This window comes from Pelophylax lessonae (assembly GCF_965119305.1).
Source record: "Pelophylax lessonae genome assembly, chromosome: 7".
NCBI classification, from domain to species: Eukaryota; Metazoa; Chordata; class Amphibia; order Anura; family Ranidae; genus Pelophylax; species Pelophylax lessonae.
The window spans coordinates 153,672,352-153,692,570 of NC_138774.1; the positions used below are offsets into that span (position 1 = coordinate 153,672,352).

At 43.2% G+C, this 20,219-nt stretch overlaps 1 protein-coding gene across 1 annotated transcript in view; it reads right to left on the reverse strand.

Moving 5' to 3' along the window:
* Nucleotides 1-20,219, reverse strand: part of TMEM164 (transmembrane protein 164) — a 133,766-nt gene that overhangs the window by 24,181 nt on the left and 89,366 nt on the right. Inside the window, exons 2-3 of the mRNA XM_082263777.1 lie at nucleotides 19,317-19,366; nucleotides 17,623-17,689 (exon numbers count right to left, since the gene is read on the reverse strand). Of these exons, the coding sequence (XP_082119903.1) occupies nucleotides 17,623-17,689; nucleotides 19,317-19,366 (117 nt within the window). The remainder of the gene's footprint in view (nucleotides 1-17,622; nucleotides 17,690-19,316; nucleotides 19,367-20,219) is intronic.

Sequence of the window (20,219 nt, forward strand, 5' to 3'; positions counted from 1 at the left end):
TCAATGATGAGTAGCAGTCGAAGCAAAACCTAACAAATGCTAAACCTGCTCTGTGCCACATTCTAACCCTGTAAAGCAAAAATCACTGTACTTACCAATTCTGCAGCCAATCCGGTCTGGTCCCAGCATCAGCGGTCAGCATGGAGGTGGGTACAGGAGAGGCATCCGACAACAGAAGCCCCATAGTAACTCTATGGGTGATGTCACTTCTCAGGCATTTCACAGCCATTGTCGGTCCTCTCCTGCACAGACCTTCCCGCCGCTGGAGACTGGATCGGCTGCAGAATAGGCAAGTACAGTGATTTTTGCTATACAGGGTTAGATAGATTATGTTTAGAATGTTGCACAGAGCAGGTTTAGTGTTCGTTAGGTTTTGTCTGGACTTCTCCTTTAAAAGACGTTGCTAGCAGAATCATGCCCAGCCTACAAGGTGTAATAACTGTGCTTAAAGAAGTCTGTGATCAGTAATATTATTGAGGCTATGGATGTCAGCAATATCTATGATGCCAACACTCTTAGCTCTGTTGTGTTGCCCAAGTTATTTAGCAAAATGTACTGAGGTTAACTGCAATATTCCTAGAAAGGTGGTCACAAATTTATTTTGTGAGGCACACAAGAACTGTGTATTAATAGAAGGCCAGCCATACACATACAGCCTTTTTTTTATCCCCATCAGACTCCTCTATCCAAACTTTACACAGCAGATGGATGAATCTCCCACTGTGCCTGTTGTATTGTGACAGCAAAAACCTTCTGCCCGGCTACTTCAATTGTTTGAAACAAGGGATGAGAAGTGGGGCCACCCACTTACAGAATTTCATCTGGTTCATCATGAACCGGACAATATTTGCTCCATGTATGGCCAGTTTAAGGTCCTGGTCTGCGGATGCACCTTTGATAACTAAAACGAGAACTTCTGATTTTGGATTGTGTAACTCTAGCACACTGCACGGAAACAGTTACATAAAAATGATTCAATGCTCAAAAAGGTACTAGCCAATTCCACTTTGGCACACAAAAAACATATTGCATTTTATCTTATTTTACAATCATATTATTTTCCTTCATAAAGAAATAAAGTATGTGTAGTCAGATCCTTTGCCAAGCAAAGACCAATATACCACCAACTGTCCTGAGGAAGGTGCAAAGTCTGCAGGCTACAAAGATGACAAATATATACAACACTCAAAAAAAACACATTCTATTCCTATAAGCAAGGTGAAGTAGAGAATAGATTTATGTCAGAACATGCTAGTACAATTTCATAACTAAAAATTCAAATTACAAGCTTTGCCTGTTAAAAAATCAACTGCACATTTACCAGTCAGCCTTTAAAGGAATGAAGGAAAGAAAAGCAATCCATACTAGTAAATGATTTACTAACTCTCAAGTATGTGCTTTAGGCTAATGGTTAAATGAAAATATGCAACTCCAACAATCTACAGTACATCTGTACTTCTTAAAATCGAACTTGTGCATTGCCCAAGCAGGTCAAAGCAACAGGTTCAGGTAATGGATGCCCCCCCCCCCCATGCTATTCCATCTGCCAAATAATAATAAAAAAAAAAAAGGGATGAAGCCCTATGTAAATATCAAGTGGCTCGAGCTTGGAGTTTACAGTCCCTTCTAGGGCTTATATCTAAGGGCTCTTTCACACAGTCCGCCTCCGTAGGCGGATCTGTGCTGCTCAGCAGGGATCGATCCGCGATCCCAGCTGAGCCGGCGGATGACAGCTCCGTCTCCGCTTGCAGTGCGGAGAGGGAGGTGTCACAGCCCCCGCTGCTCTCTATGGGGGATCGGATGAGAGCGGACCACCTGTCCGCTCTCATCCGATCCGATCCGATACCTGAACGGATGGAAAAATAGGGTTTCCATCCGTCCAGATTTCACGGATAGGATCGGATACGGGTGTCAGCGGAGGTGTCTCCGCTGACATCCGCTGCCCCATAGAGCTGCATGGAGGATCCGATCACATCCGCCTAAAAAACTGATAGGCGGATCTGATCGGACCGCCCGTGTGAAAGAGCCTTAACTCCCCATTCCAGAAGTAGTATATCGATCTAGCTCTTTGCTCCTATTAGCGGAATGGTGCAGTACTGAAGTGAAACAAGGGGAGAAGGCAGACATAAGCAGCTGGCTAGTGCAACAGTAAAATAAAACCTGTTACTTTGCCATGAAAAAACTAAGCTCAGGTTCACTTAAAGTGTTACTAAACCCTGACCCCTACATTTACTATATCTGGTCTCCCACAGTACACAAAACATAGAAATACAAATTTTTTTTTTAGTAAATATAAACTGCCAAATACCTTTTCTCATCAGCAGTATATAGCAGTCTTGCGACTTCTATCAGTGTCTGGCTGAACACTGGTTTTAAGCTTGTAGGAGGAGTTTTCATTCTCCTCTGACTGTCCTATGAGGCTCCATGACTCCCCACCCTCTGTCTGGACAGTGCTGATTAGCCCTGTGCTGATCACATGCACTCTCCCAAGAAAAAAAAATATCTCTAGCAATACACAACAAACTGAGAATGTGCAGAGTGACTCCAAGGCTCTGTCCTATCAGATGGATTGGGGACAGAAAAGGGGAGGATCACAGAAGACAGGATCAAACAGCCTTTTTACACAATGCAGAGGATTAACCCTCTTAGCTTCCACAGTGAGTATAACAAGCATGCTTTACTGCATATACAGACTGATTTTACTGTTGCAGGGTTTGTAACACTTTAAATATGTTCAAATTAAAAATGACATGTCTTTGCTCAACTGTGAATAACTTACAAAACTGTAAACAGTAACTTACAGTACAAATATGTATCACTGCACCGAACATTAGGTGCTCATTCACACAAGCACCGAGGCCCGCAGCGTGCAAGAGTCCCGTTTGAAATAAATAAAAGTGTACTGCGCTCTGTATAGCAAAAATACCTATAAACAATTTAATTTACCTTAGGCTTCTTTCACGCGGTCCACCTCCGTAGGCGGATCCGTGCTGCTCAGCGGGGGATCGATACACAGATCCCCGCTGAGCAGGCAGGTGACAGCTCCCTCTCTGCTCTGTGTGCGGAGAGAGAGATGTCAGAGCCCCATGCATCTCTACGGGGGAATTGGATGAGAGCGGACCAGCCTGTCCGCTCTTATTCGATCCCCTGGACGGATGGAAAATAGGGTTTCCATCCGTCCGGATTTCACAGAGGGATCGGATGTGGATGGCAGCGGACATGTCTCCGCTGACATCTGCTGCCCTCATAGGGATGCATGAAGGATCCGATCAGATCCACCTAAAAAACGGACAGGCGGATCTGATCGGATCGCTCTTGTGAAAGAACCCTAATATAGTGAAGAAATCAAAACAAATAAGTGTAGACAAATTATAGTGTTCAAAAATCAATAAAATGGACTATGATAAAACAATATATACACATAAAACCGTAAACAAAGTCTAGTGCAAGTCCATATAAAAACAGTGTTTAAAGACACCCTTACCCACAACACATTGACTGTGAGCGAATGATTGCATTCCTCTTCTAATTGAAATGCTGTGAATAGACCTTCTCCAAAAAATCTCTACCAATCATGCTCATAGACATACGCTCACCCTGTTAGATGACCTCTAGGTCATAGGTCGTCACAGATTGCTTATGGAATTCTCCAGGTAGGTTCTCTACACTCGAATAGATCCAGGCAGGTCTCCCTCTTGGCACAGAGGACAAACCCATCTCTCCACAGCACCTCATTCTATATGATAGCCTCACTGAAGCAAAGAAAAGGAAACCAACTAATGGTCTCTGTGCAGCTCTTTATTAAAATTAGCAAAAGAAATGTACTTACAAAAGTTAAAAACATCAGTTCAAGTGCTCAACGGCAAGACAGCATCTCCCGAGTTCCAGACGGCTTGCACAAAACTGTCACATGTACCGTGATAATATCACAGGTAAGCTCCACCTTACATGTTATATACCCATATGGACTTCACCTGAGGCTAAACCTCTGATAAAGTCAGTTCGGGCATATCCTACTGAACCTTTACTGTCAATACTTCGTCAATTATCAAGATCAAGTATTCAGACACTAGCTTAAGACTTACACTTGGTCAGCACTCAGCAGCAGGGAGTTGAAGTGAGAGTGGGCCATGCAAACTGCAATGGTAGCCTAAACAATTCTCTTATACCAGAGGTTCCCAAACTTTTTTGGGCCGAGACCCACTTTTAAATACAATTATTTTTCGTGACCCACTTGCTTGTAATTGAATATTGTAAAGCGCTACAGAATTTGTTGGCACTATATAATGCAAAAAATAATAATAATGCATATTTTAAAGGGAGGGGGAATGCATTAAAAATAGAAGCTAGTCCTCCTTTGACACCGAGGCTGCCGTCTCTGCCCGCTATAACAGAGAATGCCACCGCCAGTCTAGTCAAAACCGCTGGCTCTGTACCCCATGAACATATCCTACAACCTACATAACATCCCACATACGTACTCACTGATGCAAGTATCCTCCTCGTGGAAAATGCAGACCAGCCTCCGTAAACTGTGTGGCTGGGGTCCTGAATCCATCGCGATTTGACTGTTCTGGCTCTCTGTAATTTGTGCGGGCTCGCACAGCCCAATTTAAGCGGGCCCACTCTCAGTGATTTCCGCCTCAGCGCGACCCACCAGTGGGTCCTGACCCACAGTTTGGGAACTCCTGTCTTATACAATTGTATGAGAGCCAAAGTAGAAAGTATCTCAGTCCTGCCAGTCACAGAGCAAGCACTTCTAAATTTGCGCTAACCATACTGTTTACTAGCTAAATATATACTGGGTTTTGACAATCCATAATCATAAGAAAGCCATTTACTTGGGGGCTGCACTGTCTAATTCAATTTAACAATCTTAAAGCAGCCTTTGCCTGCATAATAAAAACGATAAGCAATTGCATTATTTTTTTTTTTTATATTATTCACAAGAACCAGAGGGCTGAGTAATACATCCTGTTTTCTTGAATTCGTTTTGTCAGTGTTATCACAATATAAAATCAATGCTTTATACACAATGGGCAATCAGATCCCAGGGGAATACAACTAATATGGATTAAAGAAGCACCAACACCGGTAAAAACAAAAAAGTAAAAAAAAAAAAAAATTACAGTCAATGTAAAACTGTTGCATCTTTTCCTTAAAGTGGAGTTCCACCCTAATTTTATACTTACCTCCATCTTCTCGCTCCGGGTCACCTGAAAAACAAATGGATAATCGTAATTTTTTTTTTTTTTTTACTTACCTTGTAGAGAAAAAATGGATTTTTGTAAAATCTTACCGTAAAATCCTTTTCTCTTAAGCTCATTGACAGACGCAGTCCTCTTGATCAATATCAAATCGGGTTATACTGCCCTCTACAGGAGTAGGACACTAGGCAGAAGGAAAACGTTCTGGCCACACCTTAGGGGCAGTCCCAGAGGGTATATCCTCTCTCTCCCTGCTACAGGATGTCAGTTATGTCACTGCTGCGTTCGTTCGAGGATCTCGGGAGCGGGCTACAAACCGCGCCTTCCTGTTGAGCCGAGCTGCCAACAGATCCACCTCCAGGGTGCCCCAAAGAAGGCACCGCTGGTGAAATATCTCTGGATGAAGAGACCATACCCCTTGATCCAGAATCTGACGGCTGACATAATCTGTCTGCCGATTTTCCATCCCCGGAGTGAATACCGCGGGGAGAATCGGAACAAACCGTTCCGCCCAATGAAGAATGCTGGCCACTTCTATGGCCGCCAGGGCACTCTTGGTGCCCCCTTGGTGATTGACATAAGCCACGGCCGTGGCCTTGTCCGACTGAATCCAAACCGGGTTGCCCTGGAGCTGCTCGGTCCAGTAAATCAGACAAAGTCTGATCGCTCTCAGTTCCAATACATTTATCGGTAACCTGTATTCTGTCGGAAGAAATTACTTCCCCTGGCTGAGCATCGGAGACCGAAGTCACCAGACCAGAGACTCCCTGGTCCACTCGCTCAACTGGATCCGATTGTCCAGAGAATCGGGATTCCGATTCATCTGAAAAGAATCTCCTTTTGGGGAATTCGGGTATGCGACTGGGCATACGGTACTGCCTCTAAGAAGGCCACCATGAGTCCCAGGACCAGATAGATCAATCTCCTGGTGGGAACTAGAAATGATCTTTTAAAAAAGTGAGGAAAACGTTCTGCTCAAGGAGCGGGAACTGCCGCTCCATGTTGCATCAAGTCCATTACTGCTCCCCGCAAGGCTTTTAAGCGATCCGGGGATAGTCGAATGTTGGAAGGGAAGAATCGCACCGGTAGAAGTGATCGAAACTCGATCTTGTATCCAGACCGTATGACCTCGCGAACCCCTTTGTCCGGGATTCTGGAAAGCCATGGATCCGGAAACCGGTGAAGACGTCCCCCCACCCCAGAGATGGGTGGGGGCGCACCTTCAGGCTGTCTTATCTTCAGGTTTGGCTGAGTCGGGCTTTTGTTTACCCGACCAGCGCCCTCTGAAACCCCCTGAAGGGGCTTTGGAGGACTTCCCCTTATCGCCCGCCCCAGCGGAACGAACAAACTTCTTATGAGCGGATAAGGAAGGTCCTCGCCTGTTACGAGGTCCTTTACCTTTAGCAGTCTGTGGTAAAAAAGTGCTCTTACCCCCAGTGAGATCCTTTATAATCTCATCCAAGGTGGCCCCAAACAGGCGATCCCCCTGAAAAGGAAGATTAGCCAAAGTCTTTTTGGAATCTTGATCCGCCGACCAGCACTTTAACCACAACACGCGTCAGAGGACCACTGCTGAAGCAGATGCACGCCCTAGCAAGGGAGTGGCGTCCAGAGCGGCGTCACAGATGAACTGTAGCCCTTGGATAATCTGCTCCAGCAATCCGATACTGCCGGGGGGATGCTTCTCCCCTTTATGTCCCGGTGTAACAATTTGGTCCATTCTGTCAATGTTTGTGAAACTAAACCAATGGCAACCACTGGCCTAAATGTTGACCCTATCAAGGAAAAAATGGAGTGGGATTCCGCTTCCACTTTTCGATCCACCGGATCCCTAAAGGACGGAGCGTCCTCCAACGGGATAAAAGTGGCTTTATTTAGTCTGGAAATTGGTGGGTCCACCACTGGTGGTACCGTCCATTTTTTAAGGAGGGATTCCTCAAACATGTAGCGCCTAGCAATGCGTTTGGAAATAGCAGGGGTTCGTTTTGGACGATCCCATTCTTCTTTAATTAGATTACCAAAACATTTGGGCAAGGGAAAAACCTTTGCCATTTTGGTAGGCTTGCTGGTACCAAAGGGAATTTCAGTGTCAGCTACCTCTGCCGGTGTAACCTCAAGACTTAAGGTTTCTCGGACAGACATGACTAGTGCGTCCACCAACGCTTCTTCTTGTGCTATGGCGGAGGCCTGTTGATAGATGGCAGCGGCCTGTGGAAAGATAGCTGCGGCCTGACGAAGGTAGTCATCGGCCTGTGCGGCCTGCGGGAGGTGTACGGCCTGTGGGAGGATGGCGGTAGTCCAGGCACAGGCATCGGCCTGTATTGCACCTCATGTATCAGGTAAGATGCTATCACCCTCTTACATGGTCATCCTAACAGTAATGCCAGCCACTGACTTCAGTCGTGGTCCCTTACAGTGCCCCTAATACAATGACTTCCGATTGTCAGCTCCCAAACCAAGCCTTCTGGTTCCTATTCACTAAATCACCCTCAAGAGGGGGATCTGTGACCCCTGTTATAGGATAGCGGGGGGATCCAGGATTATAAAGGTCCGGTCATCCCAGGGAGGGGCCCGCGTCCACCCACAACCCCGACAGGGGGAGAGGGGGAACATTTTACTCACCATACCGGAACAGGCGGGCACCAACTCCTGACAGAACCCCTCTCCACCGAGGTGGGGGGGCTGTCGACCAATACGGACGCCGTGACTCCGTTTCCAACTGGTCGTCGGCGTCCAGGCGAGACGTTTAACTCGCAGGGTCAGTCCCCGTCCAGTGGGACTATGTCGCGGCCGACCCAGCGCGGAGCTAGGGCCTGCACGCGCTCGTAGGCTGACTGGGGTGACCACTGGATCTCAACATCCAGCCCGTCGCCCAGTTTCAGCATACTTGCTTGAAGATCTCACAGGAACAACTGGAGAAAAAAGCTGCCTTAAACAAAAAAAAAAAAAAATCTTGCCAGGACCAAAGATCCCAGCAAAGAACTTAGGTCCTTACTCCTAACTAAACAGAAAAAAACTGACATCCTGTAGCAGGGAGAGAGAGGATATACCCTCTGGGACTGCCCCTAAGGTGTGGCCAGAACGTTTTCCTTCTGCCTAGTGTCCTACTCCTGTAGAGGGCAGTATAACCCGATTTGATATTAATCAAGAGGACTGCGTCTGTCAATGAGCGACAGAGAAATATACTTACCTTACTTCCTTCTTCCTCCCCTTGGCGGCCGCGGCGATTCGTCACTTCCTGGCTTTTGCAATGATTCCTGGGAGCTGAACGTCATCGCTCCCAGGAATCATTGCGCCTACACCGGCCCCGACGTCAGTTCCGGCTCGCGCGCGTCATTCCCTTCTAAACAGCTTCTGGGCATGCCCAGAAGCAGTGGAGGGATGACGCGCGCGCACCGGAAGTGACGGCGGGGCCGGTGCAGTGCATCGTGGGACCGAAGAAGAAGGAAGAGGACGCCGAAGAGGATCGCGCTGGCTTCCAGCTGCCCACACCTGAGATGGCAGCACTGGAGAATACTTTTTCAAGGTAAGTATTTCTCCTAAAAGGTAAGTGCAACCCGGGGCCATTGTGGAATGCACTAGCCCTGACTGTCCCGGGGGTATTTTTTTTTAAAAAAATGTGCACTGGGTGGAACTCCGCTTTAAAGACAAGGGTTTCTTAAAAAAAATAAAAAATAATCCCTTTTAACCGCTTGCTAACTGGGGTAGGTGTATGTAAGAAATGTTGTCATTTCTCATATACATGTGAAAATCTGCATTTTTTTTTTTTTTTTGCTAGAAAATTACTTTGAACCCCAACACATTATATATTTTCTAAAGCAAATTGTGCTGGAGAATAAAATGGCAGTAGTTTAAATTTTTATGTCACATGATATTTGTGCAGTAGTTTATGCAAATAGACTTTAATTAATTTTAGTGCACACAAACACAACATAATAGCCAAATTTTTTGTAATAATAGATGTTATGCTGAGTAAATAGATACCCGTGTTAAACTTTAAAATTACGCACGCCTGTAGGATGCCGATAACCTATGGTACATTAAATTAACTATACGTGACCGTTTAAAAGCCTTTTCAGGCTATCAGTTTAGGGTTAAACAGGCGGTCTGGTGCTAGAATTATTCCTCTCAGTCTGACATGGTGTGACCATGAGGGGACAGGTGTTATTTTTTTTTTTTTTTTTTTTTTTAATTTTTTAGGTTTGTTTTTATATTATTATTGTATATTGATATTTACTTTATATCTGGCGCATTACTATTTATTTGATTAATGATCCTAAACACACCTCAAAATCCACGGGGGATCACATCAAGAGGCGTAAACTGAAGGTTTTGCCATGGCCTTCACAATCTCCTGACCTCAACATAATTGAAAATCTATGGATAGACTTTAAAAGAGCAGTGCGTGACAGACAGCCCCAAAATCTCAAAGAACTGGAAGACTTTTGTAAGGAAGAATGGGCAAAGATACCTCAAACAAGGATTGAAATACTCTTGGCTGGCAAGAAAAAGCCTTTACAAGCTGTGATACATGCCAAATGGGGCAGTACAAGATATTAACTCTGCAGGGTGCCCAAACTTTTGCAGACGCCATTTTTGTTTTCTGTTATTTTGAAAGTGTAAATGATGGAAATAAAATCTAACTTTTGTTGACATATTATAAGAATGTCTAATCTGTAATTCAATGCCTTTTGGAGATTTTTCCATCTTTCCTTGGCTTTTTTATGCACATTAATACAAATTTTTACCTGGGGTGCCAAACTTTCGATCACCACGGCAGCATCAAGTCAAATAAACTCCTGGGATTTTGATCTGGTCAGTTAAGTAGCAGAGGGGGTTGTTAATCCGTTTCAGCTGCTTTGGTGTTAATGAAATTAACAGGGGCACTAGATGGGCAACAATGAGACGACCTCAAAAACAGAAATGGTTTTACAGGTGGAGGTCACTGACATTTTTCTCCGTACTCATCTTTTCTAAATGTTTTTCACTAGTTTTGCATTTGGCTAGGGTCAGTTTCACTACTGGTAGCATGACCCTATAGAGGTAGCACAGGCAGGCCAACTCCTCCAGGATGGCACATCAACACGTGCCATTGCCAGAAGGTTTGCTGTGTTTCCCAGTACAGTCTCAAGAGCATGGAGGAGATTCCAGGAGACAGACAGTTACTCTAGGAGAACTGGACAGGGCAAAAGAAGGACAAACCATCAGCAGGACCGGTATCTGCTCCTTTGTGCAACAGGATGAGCACTGCCAGAGCCCTACAAAAATTACCTCCAGCTGGCCACTGGTGTGAATGTCTCTGACCAAACAATCAGAAACAAACTTCATAAGGGTGGCCTGAGGGCCCAATGTCCACCACTAGCGCTCTGTGCTTTCACAGATGAGAGCAGGTTCACCCTGGGCACATGTGACAGATGTGAAGGGGTCTGGAGAAGCCGTGGAGAATGTTATGCTGTCTGTAACATTGTCTAGCATGACCGGTGTGGTGGGTCAGTGATGGTTTGGGGAGGCATATCAATGGAGGGACACACAGACCTCTACAGGCTAGACAATGGCATCCTATTGGGATGAAATACTTGGACCCATTGTCAGACCCTACGCTGGTGCAGTGGGTCCTGGGTTCCTCCAGGTGCACGACAATGCCCGGCCTCATGTGGCGAGAGTATGCAGCCAGTTCCTGGAGGATGAAGGAATACCATTGAATGGCCCCCACGCTCACCTAATCTAAGTCCAATAGAACACCCCTAGGACATTATGTTTTGTTCCATCTGACGCCACCAGGCTGCACCTCAGTCTGTTCAGGAACTCAGTGATGCCCTGGTCTGGATCTGGGAGGAAATACCCCAGGACACCATCAGTCACCTCAAAAGGAGCATGCCCCGATGTTGTCGGGCATGCATACAAGCATGCATACGTGGGGGCCTTACACTACTGAGTACCATTTTGAGTTGCTGCAATGAAAATTTAAGCAAAATAAACTAGCCTGCTGCATAATTTTTGGGGTGTTTTGAATTCAGCCCTCTGTAGGTTGATAATTTTCATTTCCATTAAACGATGTGGCAACCTTTCATTCCTAACACATTACCAAGTCCGAATCAGTATAGATATCCAGCATGAGATTTTTTCCCCATTGAGATCTAATGTGTTTTCAAAGTGTCCCTTTAATTTTTTTGAGCAGTGTATGTATACACATACACACACACACACACACACACACACACCCTGCAGCCATGATCCCAACGAGGCCATACACACACACACCATATATACTGTGTATAATAAATATATTATTATATATATATATATATACATATACACACACACACACACATTATATATACACATATTTGCACACATATACATACACACATATATACACTAGTGACCGACCGATATAGTTTCTTCATTGCCGATACCAATATTTTGGTCATCGCATATCAGTATCTACCGATATTTTCGTACATTTAAAATTTTTTTTTTTACTTGACAGGTATTCTTGTGGAGGGATCTGGGGGTCATGACATCACTTCCGGGTTTTTGCATGGAGACCCGATCAGAGCCGAATGCGATGGGACGGGAGACCCGGGCGAGCCGCGGAAGGCGTCGGGAGGGGGGGCGGAGGGATGTCCCCTCCCGCTCCTTGTAATGACAGCCGAGCGGCTTCTCAGCCGCATCGGTTGTCATTACAAGACAGCCTACCATCAGCTATGGACGTCGGTGCCAGGGTGATGCCTCTAGCTGCAGGCATCACTCCGGTACAAGCACTTTGCGAAATATCGGCAGTCTGAGCCACCTTGGTGGCCGATTCTGATATATCGGGGAAAGTGCAGATCGGCCCTCGATATATCGGCTTTGCCGATAATCGGTCAATCCCTAATATATGCACACAATGAATATAAAAATGAATCAATGCATATAAAAAGTCTATACACCCCCAGCATCGTAATTACGCGGTCCCGGCGACCGGCTACCATACCCTTTGAACTGCTCAGAGCTAAACTATCCTGGTTGATGATTAATGAGCGTTTATCTGCTATACTTAATGATAAAGTACAACTGTTTGAGAAGACCTGGAGCCCATGGTTGCTATATCTGGAGGGGGACCCCCGGGCCGAACTGGGTTGACCTCCTCAGGGTTGTCCTGGCCTTCGGGGTTTAGGGTGTTTTCTCGCACCCGACCTGCGTTGGTACTGACTATTAACTATTCCTTACCCTGTGCTGGGGTGTTTTTTTTTTCTCTCTCTCTTACTTTTCTTCTCTCTCTTTACTGTCTCTTTCCCTGCGCTGTCCAAATCTCTGTCTATGGGCGGGCGGACCCCTTTGGTTGGCTTTGCCCCCTCTTTCATTTGTGGGGTCCCCTGGTTCAACTGGACCCCACTAGTGGTGAATCTCCGTGTTCTGTGGAGAAGGGTCATAAGCAAGGGCTCTTTAGTGTGGCTTATGATCGTTTGTTATGACTGTATTTCACTTTATTTGGGTATAACCCTTCCTTGTATGCTTTCCTGCAAGCGATTTATGTCGCATGTCTGTTGGCTTTGTTTTAACATGTAAAACTTTAACATATCGAAACAGAAAAGTCTATACACCCTTGTTAAAATGTCAGGTTTCTGTGATGTCTAAAAATGAGACAAAGATAAATAATTTCAGAACTTTTTCACCTTTAATGTGACCTTTAACTGTACAACTCAGTTGTACAACAAACTGAAATCTTTTAGGTGGAGGGAATTAAAAATAAAAAAATAAAATAAAATGGTTGAATAAGTGTGCACACCCTTAAACTAATACTTTGTTGAAGCACCTTTTGATTTTATTACAGCACTCAGTCTTATTAGGTGTGAGTCTAACAGCATATATTTGTCTCATTTTTTTGAAATCACAGAAACCTGATATTGTAGGGGTGTATAGACTTTATATCTAGGGTGTGTGTGTGTATGTATTTTATACACACACACACACCTCCTTGTTCATGATTCTTGTACAAATGCCTAAAGTAATCTGTTTAACAAGTATGGACATAGACAGTGCAGTGACGTGTATGATGCTTTCTTTTATTTTTTGCATAAACTGTTGATACTAAAAACATGTAAAAACGAAGGCATTTTACACATGTAAATGTTAATAAATGACTGCCAATATTGTTCCAGAACTTCTAGATTACTTTAGACTTTGTACAGGTTCAAGGAAATGAGAAGGAATGTAAATCGATTAAATACAAAGCATTTGCACACAAGGTTTTCTGGAATGTAGTATGAAAAGTGGGTCCAAGGTCCCAATGACAACAAATACATACATACATGCCTTTACATGATGAAGTGCTTATACAAAGCGTTCATGGCCTTACCTCATGACTGTGCTTCGCATTATGGCTTTGGTACCTCTTTTTTAACTTGGCTGACGGCGTTATACGATTCTCGCCACGTCAAAATTAAATACTACGGGTTTGAATCCTCACTTTTTCCCATCAGGAGGGGTACTCGTCAGGGCGGCCCATTATCACCCCTACTATTCATTGTTGCTTTGGAACCCCTGGCGGAAGCAGTTCGTTCTCATCCTGATTAAGGCATTGAAGTTGCAGGATCGACCCATAAGATCTCTCTATTTGCAATGATATTTTGATGACCTTAACATCTCCCAGTTTCTCTACCCAACTTACTTGCTCTTCTAGATTCCTTTGCATCCCTTTCAGGTCTTTATGTGAACCCTACCAAATCTAAAGCAATGTCAGTCAACCTTTCCTCTTCTGATCTGGACTCCCTGAAAACGGCCTTCCCATTTCAATGGCTTCCCTCTTTACCCTACCTAGGGATCCTACTATCCCCCATATAAGACAGACTATAGCAAGCCAATTTTCCACTTCTTGTTAGAAAATTGACCAAAATGCTCTCCTCTTGGTGTCATTTTCCGCTATCATGGTTTGGCAGTTCGTATGTCTTATCTTCCGAAATTACTATACTTCTTTTGAGTATTGCCAGGTCACATATCTTGCGTATTCAACAGCGCAAACTATTGAAATTTATCTGGGGTTCCACACGCCCTTGAATTAATAAACAGGTTTTATATGCTCGTAGGATCAATGGTGGCTTTTCGGTTCCTAATCTACAAGCTTACTATACAGCAGCAAATATTGCCCCATTGTCTCACCTACACGAAACTTCCCAATTGCCACTATGGACCACAATCGATCAAGTAGATTCCCATCCTACCCCTATCTCCTCCCTGCCTTGGCTTCACCTATATATCGTCCGACCAAATTAGGACCTTGCTTAACCCATTCTCTCCGTCTGTGGGATTCCCTTAAATTCTCGGCAGGCCTGATTTCCCCCCCATTTGCCGCTACTGCGCCTTACCCATTGCCCATTGATTCTTCCCAGCTGTGAAAACCCTAAGCAATTCTCCTGGTGGATTGATAATAGATTTGTTGATCTACGGCTCCTACAGAAATACTCACCTTTGAAGCCCTTAGATCTTTCCAGGATATTCCTTTGCGTGAACATTAGATACCTACAGCTCAGACATTTTCTTCAGCAACTCATAAAATCTTGACCTACACCATATACATTAACTCCTTTTGAAAGCCGTTGCAGAGCCCGACCCCACTCCCTAGGACTAATATCACTACTCTATACGTCCAATATATCTTATAGAACACCACCAGTATGGTCCTACCATTTACAATGGGAGAAACACTTGGGAAGACAATTGGACCGGGAAGATTGGCAGATTATGACAAATGGCCCTCTCAAAAAGCTCCAAGAATGTCCTAATATTGGAGAACGCTTATAAAGTGCTATATTGATGGTATTATACACCAGAAAGGCTGGCCCGATTTATTCCACCTTACTCCCCTTTTTGCTTCCGGGGTTGCCGACAGGAGGGGACCATGGCTCATATATGGTGGGCATGTCCTAGGGTATGTAGACTATGGGTCAGGGTTTATACCCTTCTCCATAACATACTTCACATGACCTTTACGAGGCCCTCCTTTGTAAACCAATACTAGAATGGTCTCGCTCAGAACGCCAATTGGCTCAGCATCTGTTTACAGTCACCAAATTAAATAATCGCAAAGCCCTGGAAAACCCCAATGCTCAGCTTCAAAGCAGTCAAGAACCGCATGAAGGACATTATGATAAACGAGAAGGTGACAGCTAAAGCTATAGACTCCCACAATAAATTTCTCAAGGTCTGGCAACTGTGGACACCATATGTCCAACCTTCCAGATTTAATAATATGCTTCTTTAAATTTAAGGGATTCTCCGGTGTGCGCCCCGCATAACTCTCCCACACTTTTCCTATCCTTTTCCTTCTTCTCTTCTCCTCTTTTTTCCTTCTTTTCTCTTTGCTCTTTCTACTTTCTAGTCTTCTCTTCAAATATTTGCTTGTGCGTAATGGTTCTTACAACCTACCGGATCGCTGGAGTGTGGTCCTGGTGAAGATGGTTACAATGACTACATACCTTGTTAAAATATCATACGCCTCTTTAAATGAATACTCATTTCCAACTAGCGTAACCTCTCATCTTCCATCAATACACTCTGGTGTACAGGTTATAATCCATCATCCGTTTTAACATGGAACATTGAGCCTTCTTAAGCATGGACTTCCTTCATTATGATATATTGTATTAGGAATTCATGTTACGTTCTTATTACCTTCCTTTGTTGGGAACTTTTTCACATGCCATGTCTGATTTACCCATCTCTTTGTTGAACTACTGTGTCAATTACTTTGTATAAGCACTTCTTTCTCAAAAGAATTTTATTGTAAACAAAGTGTTTTTTCACCTACAGCAAGAACATAGACATGTCCCCAAAAAAGTTATTTGTGGACTGGGTAGACTTTGCATTGGAAACCCCTACCAATCAGACACAGAGTAAAAATAGCCTGTTGTCTAATTTTCTAGTAGATTTAGTTCTATGCATGTCATGTCAACTATGCACATTATCTCATGCTTATAGATACAAGAGCAATATTATGTGTCCTTTCAAGACATACTGGATCAAAGGCCTACTGAGAGGCTTTCCTTACTTAGCAAAGGGGTCAAGTCCAGCTCTACCCTGCATGATCGCTAAACACAAAGTGGGTGGCCCCCCTCAAGTCACTGAGTGAAGTTGGGGGATATCAGTGTTTAGGTGTTTCTCAGACGTTTTTGTACCTATGGCCCAACAGTGTAACAATGTCAGTAGATGCTCACTTCTTCTCATTGAAATCTCTCCACTATTACTCTTTCAGTGGGAGAGCTGTCCAAGATCCTATACTGGTAGCTATGCAATGGTGACCACTAACAAACTGATGTCAGTACATTTGGACTGTATCTGTTACTCTTTTCTACCAAAAGGACAGACTGCAATGCCTGCATCAAACTCTGGAGAGGTGATCAAAGATTACTCACAAAAAAAAAAAAAAAAAAAAAAAAAAAAAAAGGGGAAGAACACTAATGTACCTGAACATTACCAGCACAAGAACTCAAAGCCTCCCAACCTGTCCTAGGAAAACTTTATTGCTGTAAGTCTGCCACTCAGGTAAGCATGGGCACCAGTGAGTGTCTACAATAGGGTGGGGGTAATTAGATACTTTCTAATGCTGACAGGTTTGCTTTCTGGAAGGTGTCCTCACATACTGTATATATCTAGTGTGAGGTTTATTATATAAATACTATTATATATACATACATACTATATTACCAAAAGTATTGAGACACCTGACTTTACACCCACATGAACTTTAATGGCATCCCAGTCTGAGTCCCTAGGGTTCAATATTGAACTAGCCCACCCTTTGCAGCTATAACAGCGTCAACTCTTCTGGGAAGGCTGCCCACAAGGTTTAGGAGTGTGTCTATGGGAATGTTTGAAAAAATCTTCCAGAAGTGCATTTGGGATGAATTTGAGCGGAGACTGCGAGACAGGTCTTCTCTCCAACATTAGTGTCTAACCTCACAAAGGTGTTCTATCAGGTTGAGGTGACTCTGTGCAGGCCAGTCACGTTCCTCCACCCCAAACTCGCTCATCCAGGTCTTTTGAATTAGAGTGCAAACTGCGAGCCAGGCCTTCTCTCCAACATCAATGCCTGACCTCACAAATGCACTTCTAGAAGAATGGTTAACATTCCCATAGACTCACTCCCAAACCTTGTGGACAGCCTTCCCAGAACAGTTGAAGCTGTTAAAGCTGCAAAGGGTGTACCAACTCAATATTGAACCCTACGGCTAAGACTGGGATTCCATTAAAGTTCATCTGGGTGTAAAGGCAGGCGTCCCAATACTTTTGGTAATATAGTGTATACACACACACACACACACACACACACACACACACACACACACACACACACACACACACACACTACATAGGAGAAAAAGCAACAGATATTCCCCTTTAGAAGAAGAGATAGACAGTAACACAATCTACGTACCATTCGCGTATTCAGCACTGGAAATAGCAGTGCAAGAAGAGCTCCATTAAGCATATGCATCTGTAACCTAAAAGAAAAAAAAAAAAAAAAAAAAACATCTTATATCTAGTTTGGAAAATGTAATTTCTTTAGTAATCTTTTGAATAGGAGGTTTTGGCTGCTAAAGGTAGATGTGAAGATGAAACAGGCCTGTACTATGACCAGGAGTTCTCAAATCATGTCCCTTATTCAATGGAGGCTACCAGTTATGACATCTCATTCTGTAAATGATACAACCCTAATTCCAAAAACGTTGACACTTTAAAATCTACAGAAAAACATAATGCAGTGATTTGCAAATCTCATAAACCCATATTTATTTCACAATAGAAAACATATCAAATGTTTAAACTGAGAAAATGTACCATTTTAGGGAAAAATAAATAAAAAAATCTAGTCATTTTAAAATTGATGGCATCAACACGTCTCAAAAAGTGGAGACATGGCAAAAAAAAAAAAAACGCTAAAAAGTGGTAATAACTAGGAAAAACTGGAAGAACAGCTTGCAACTAATCAGGTTAACTGGCAACAAGTCAACATATTATTATGTTTTTTTTTAACTCAATAATGTTATTAAGAGTTTTGAAATCTTAGAGCTTTGCATTTTGAAAACATAAAATACAAGATGACCCAAAATTGTTGCTGTCATCAATTTCAAAATTATCTTTTTTTTTTTTAATGGTATATTTTCTCAGTTTAAACATTTAATATGTTTTCTATTGTGAATAAAATATGGCTTTATGAGATTCACAACTCACTGCATTCTGTTTTTACGTAGATTTTACACAACGTCCAAACTTATTTGGAATTTAGTTTTTTGTTGCCTGGCTGTCATGTTGTACCACTTCAAGTCACTAACCTTGAACAAGTAAGCAAATAAGGACTTGAGACACTAGAGTGACTGATGCAGAACGAGCACAAATTTCAGAAAAAACAATGTACTGAAGCTAGAGGATCAGCATAACAACCAGGCAAGTGGTACTTTCAGATGCAGGTCAGCAATGGCAGCTCCTGCATTTCTCTGCATGACCCCAAACCCCTACTCTACACTTACAAGCATTCAAAATGCCAAGTTTGACTGTTTTGAATGCTTGCATTTTTTTAAATTTGCCGCCGAGTACCCAGAAGTTTTTACATGGAGACCCGATCAGAGCCGAATGCGGCTTTGATCGGGTTTTCTGTTCGGCGGCCATACAGGTAGGATGCCCGGGTCTCCCGGTGGGACGAGAGACCCGGGCAAGCGGCGGAAGGGGTGTGACGTCCCCTCCCACTCCTTGTAATAACAGCCAAACAGCTTCTCAGCTTCATCGGTTGTCATTACAAGAGAGCCGACCGTCGGCCCACCTCTAGCTGCAGGCATCACACCAGTACATGCACTTTCCCTAAATATCGGCAATATCAGTAACCTTAGGGGCCAATTCCGGTATATAAGGGAAAGTGCATATCGGCCCCCGATATATCGGCATTGCCGATAAATCGGTCGATCCCTAGTCGGTACAGTAGAGCACTGGATTAAAATGCCCCCAGATACAACAATCTTTGGACACTTATCTTAATGAAATCTGCCCCTGTAATAAAACATTTGGCAATACAGTTTGTAAATTATCACAGCAATGAATCTTACTATGATTGAATTTCATAAGTACCATACTCACCTGAATACTATTGTGGCAACTTTACATGGTGGACAGGCCAGAAGAAAGATCTACAAAACAAAACAAAAGTTAAACTAGTAAATTTATGGAATGTTTCAGTGAACATACATTTAAAATAGATAATGGTTTCAGAATTGTCCATTATGGTAACTTTGGAATTTCCATGTCACACACAGTGCCAAGAGATAAAGAAGTTATAGTGTGATCAACACATTAAAGGGTATCCAAAACCAAAATATCAGTTTTAGCTGGACTGACCCTTTACACCTTCCACAGAGTAACACAATTCTTCAATAGGCTGAAAAACCAATCATTTTTTAGATTTATTTTGTTGCAATTAAATTTGAAAACTGCTTTCTTTCTCTGCATTTGGTGTGTGGTCATGGAAGACAGAATTGTTAGTTTACTCAAAGCAATATTTATCCTCTGTACTTTCACATTTGAACATTACATTTTACACTTTTATTTAGGACTTTGGCGGCAACCATATAGACACAAACGCTTCATTTAAAAGTATTTGTTTTCCTTTATTCATTTTACATCATGAAAATATCCACCGCCTAAATCTGTGGCATATTAAAACAGTGATTCTTTACAGCAGATAACAGAGGATCTACACAAACAGGAATATACTAGTCAGATAGTGGTACGACCAGTGGCTGTCCCCTAGCTGGGGTGCTACCCTCGCAGTGCACATCAAGTCTAAAATGAATGCAAAACTAAAATCTAGCCTTTTTCACACAGAGAAAGATCTGGGTGGGTTTTGTTTATTATGTCACATAGTATTAGCGCAGTTTTTTTTTTTGGGGGGGGGGGGGTAAAAATACAATTTTTAAATGCAAAAAAACACAATACTTAACCCAATTTTGGGGAAAAATATAAGTGATGTCATCACGTCGCTTC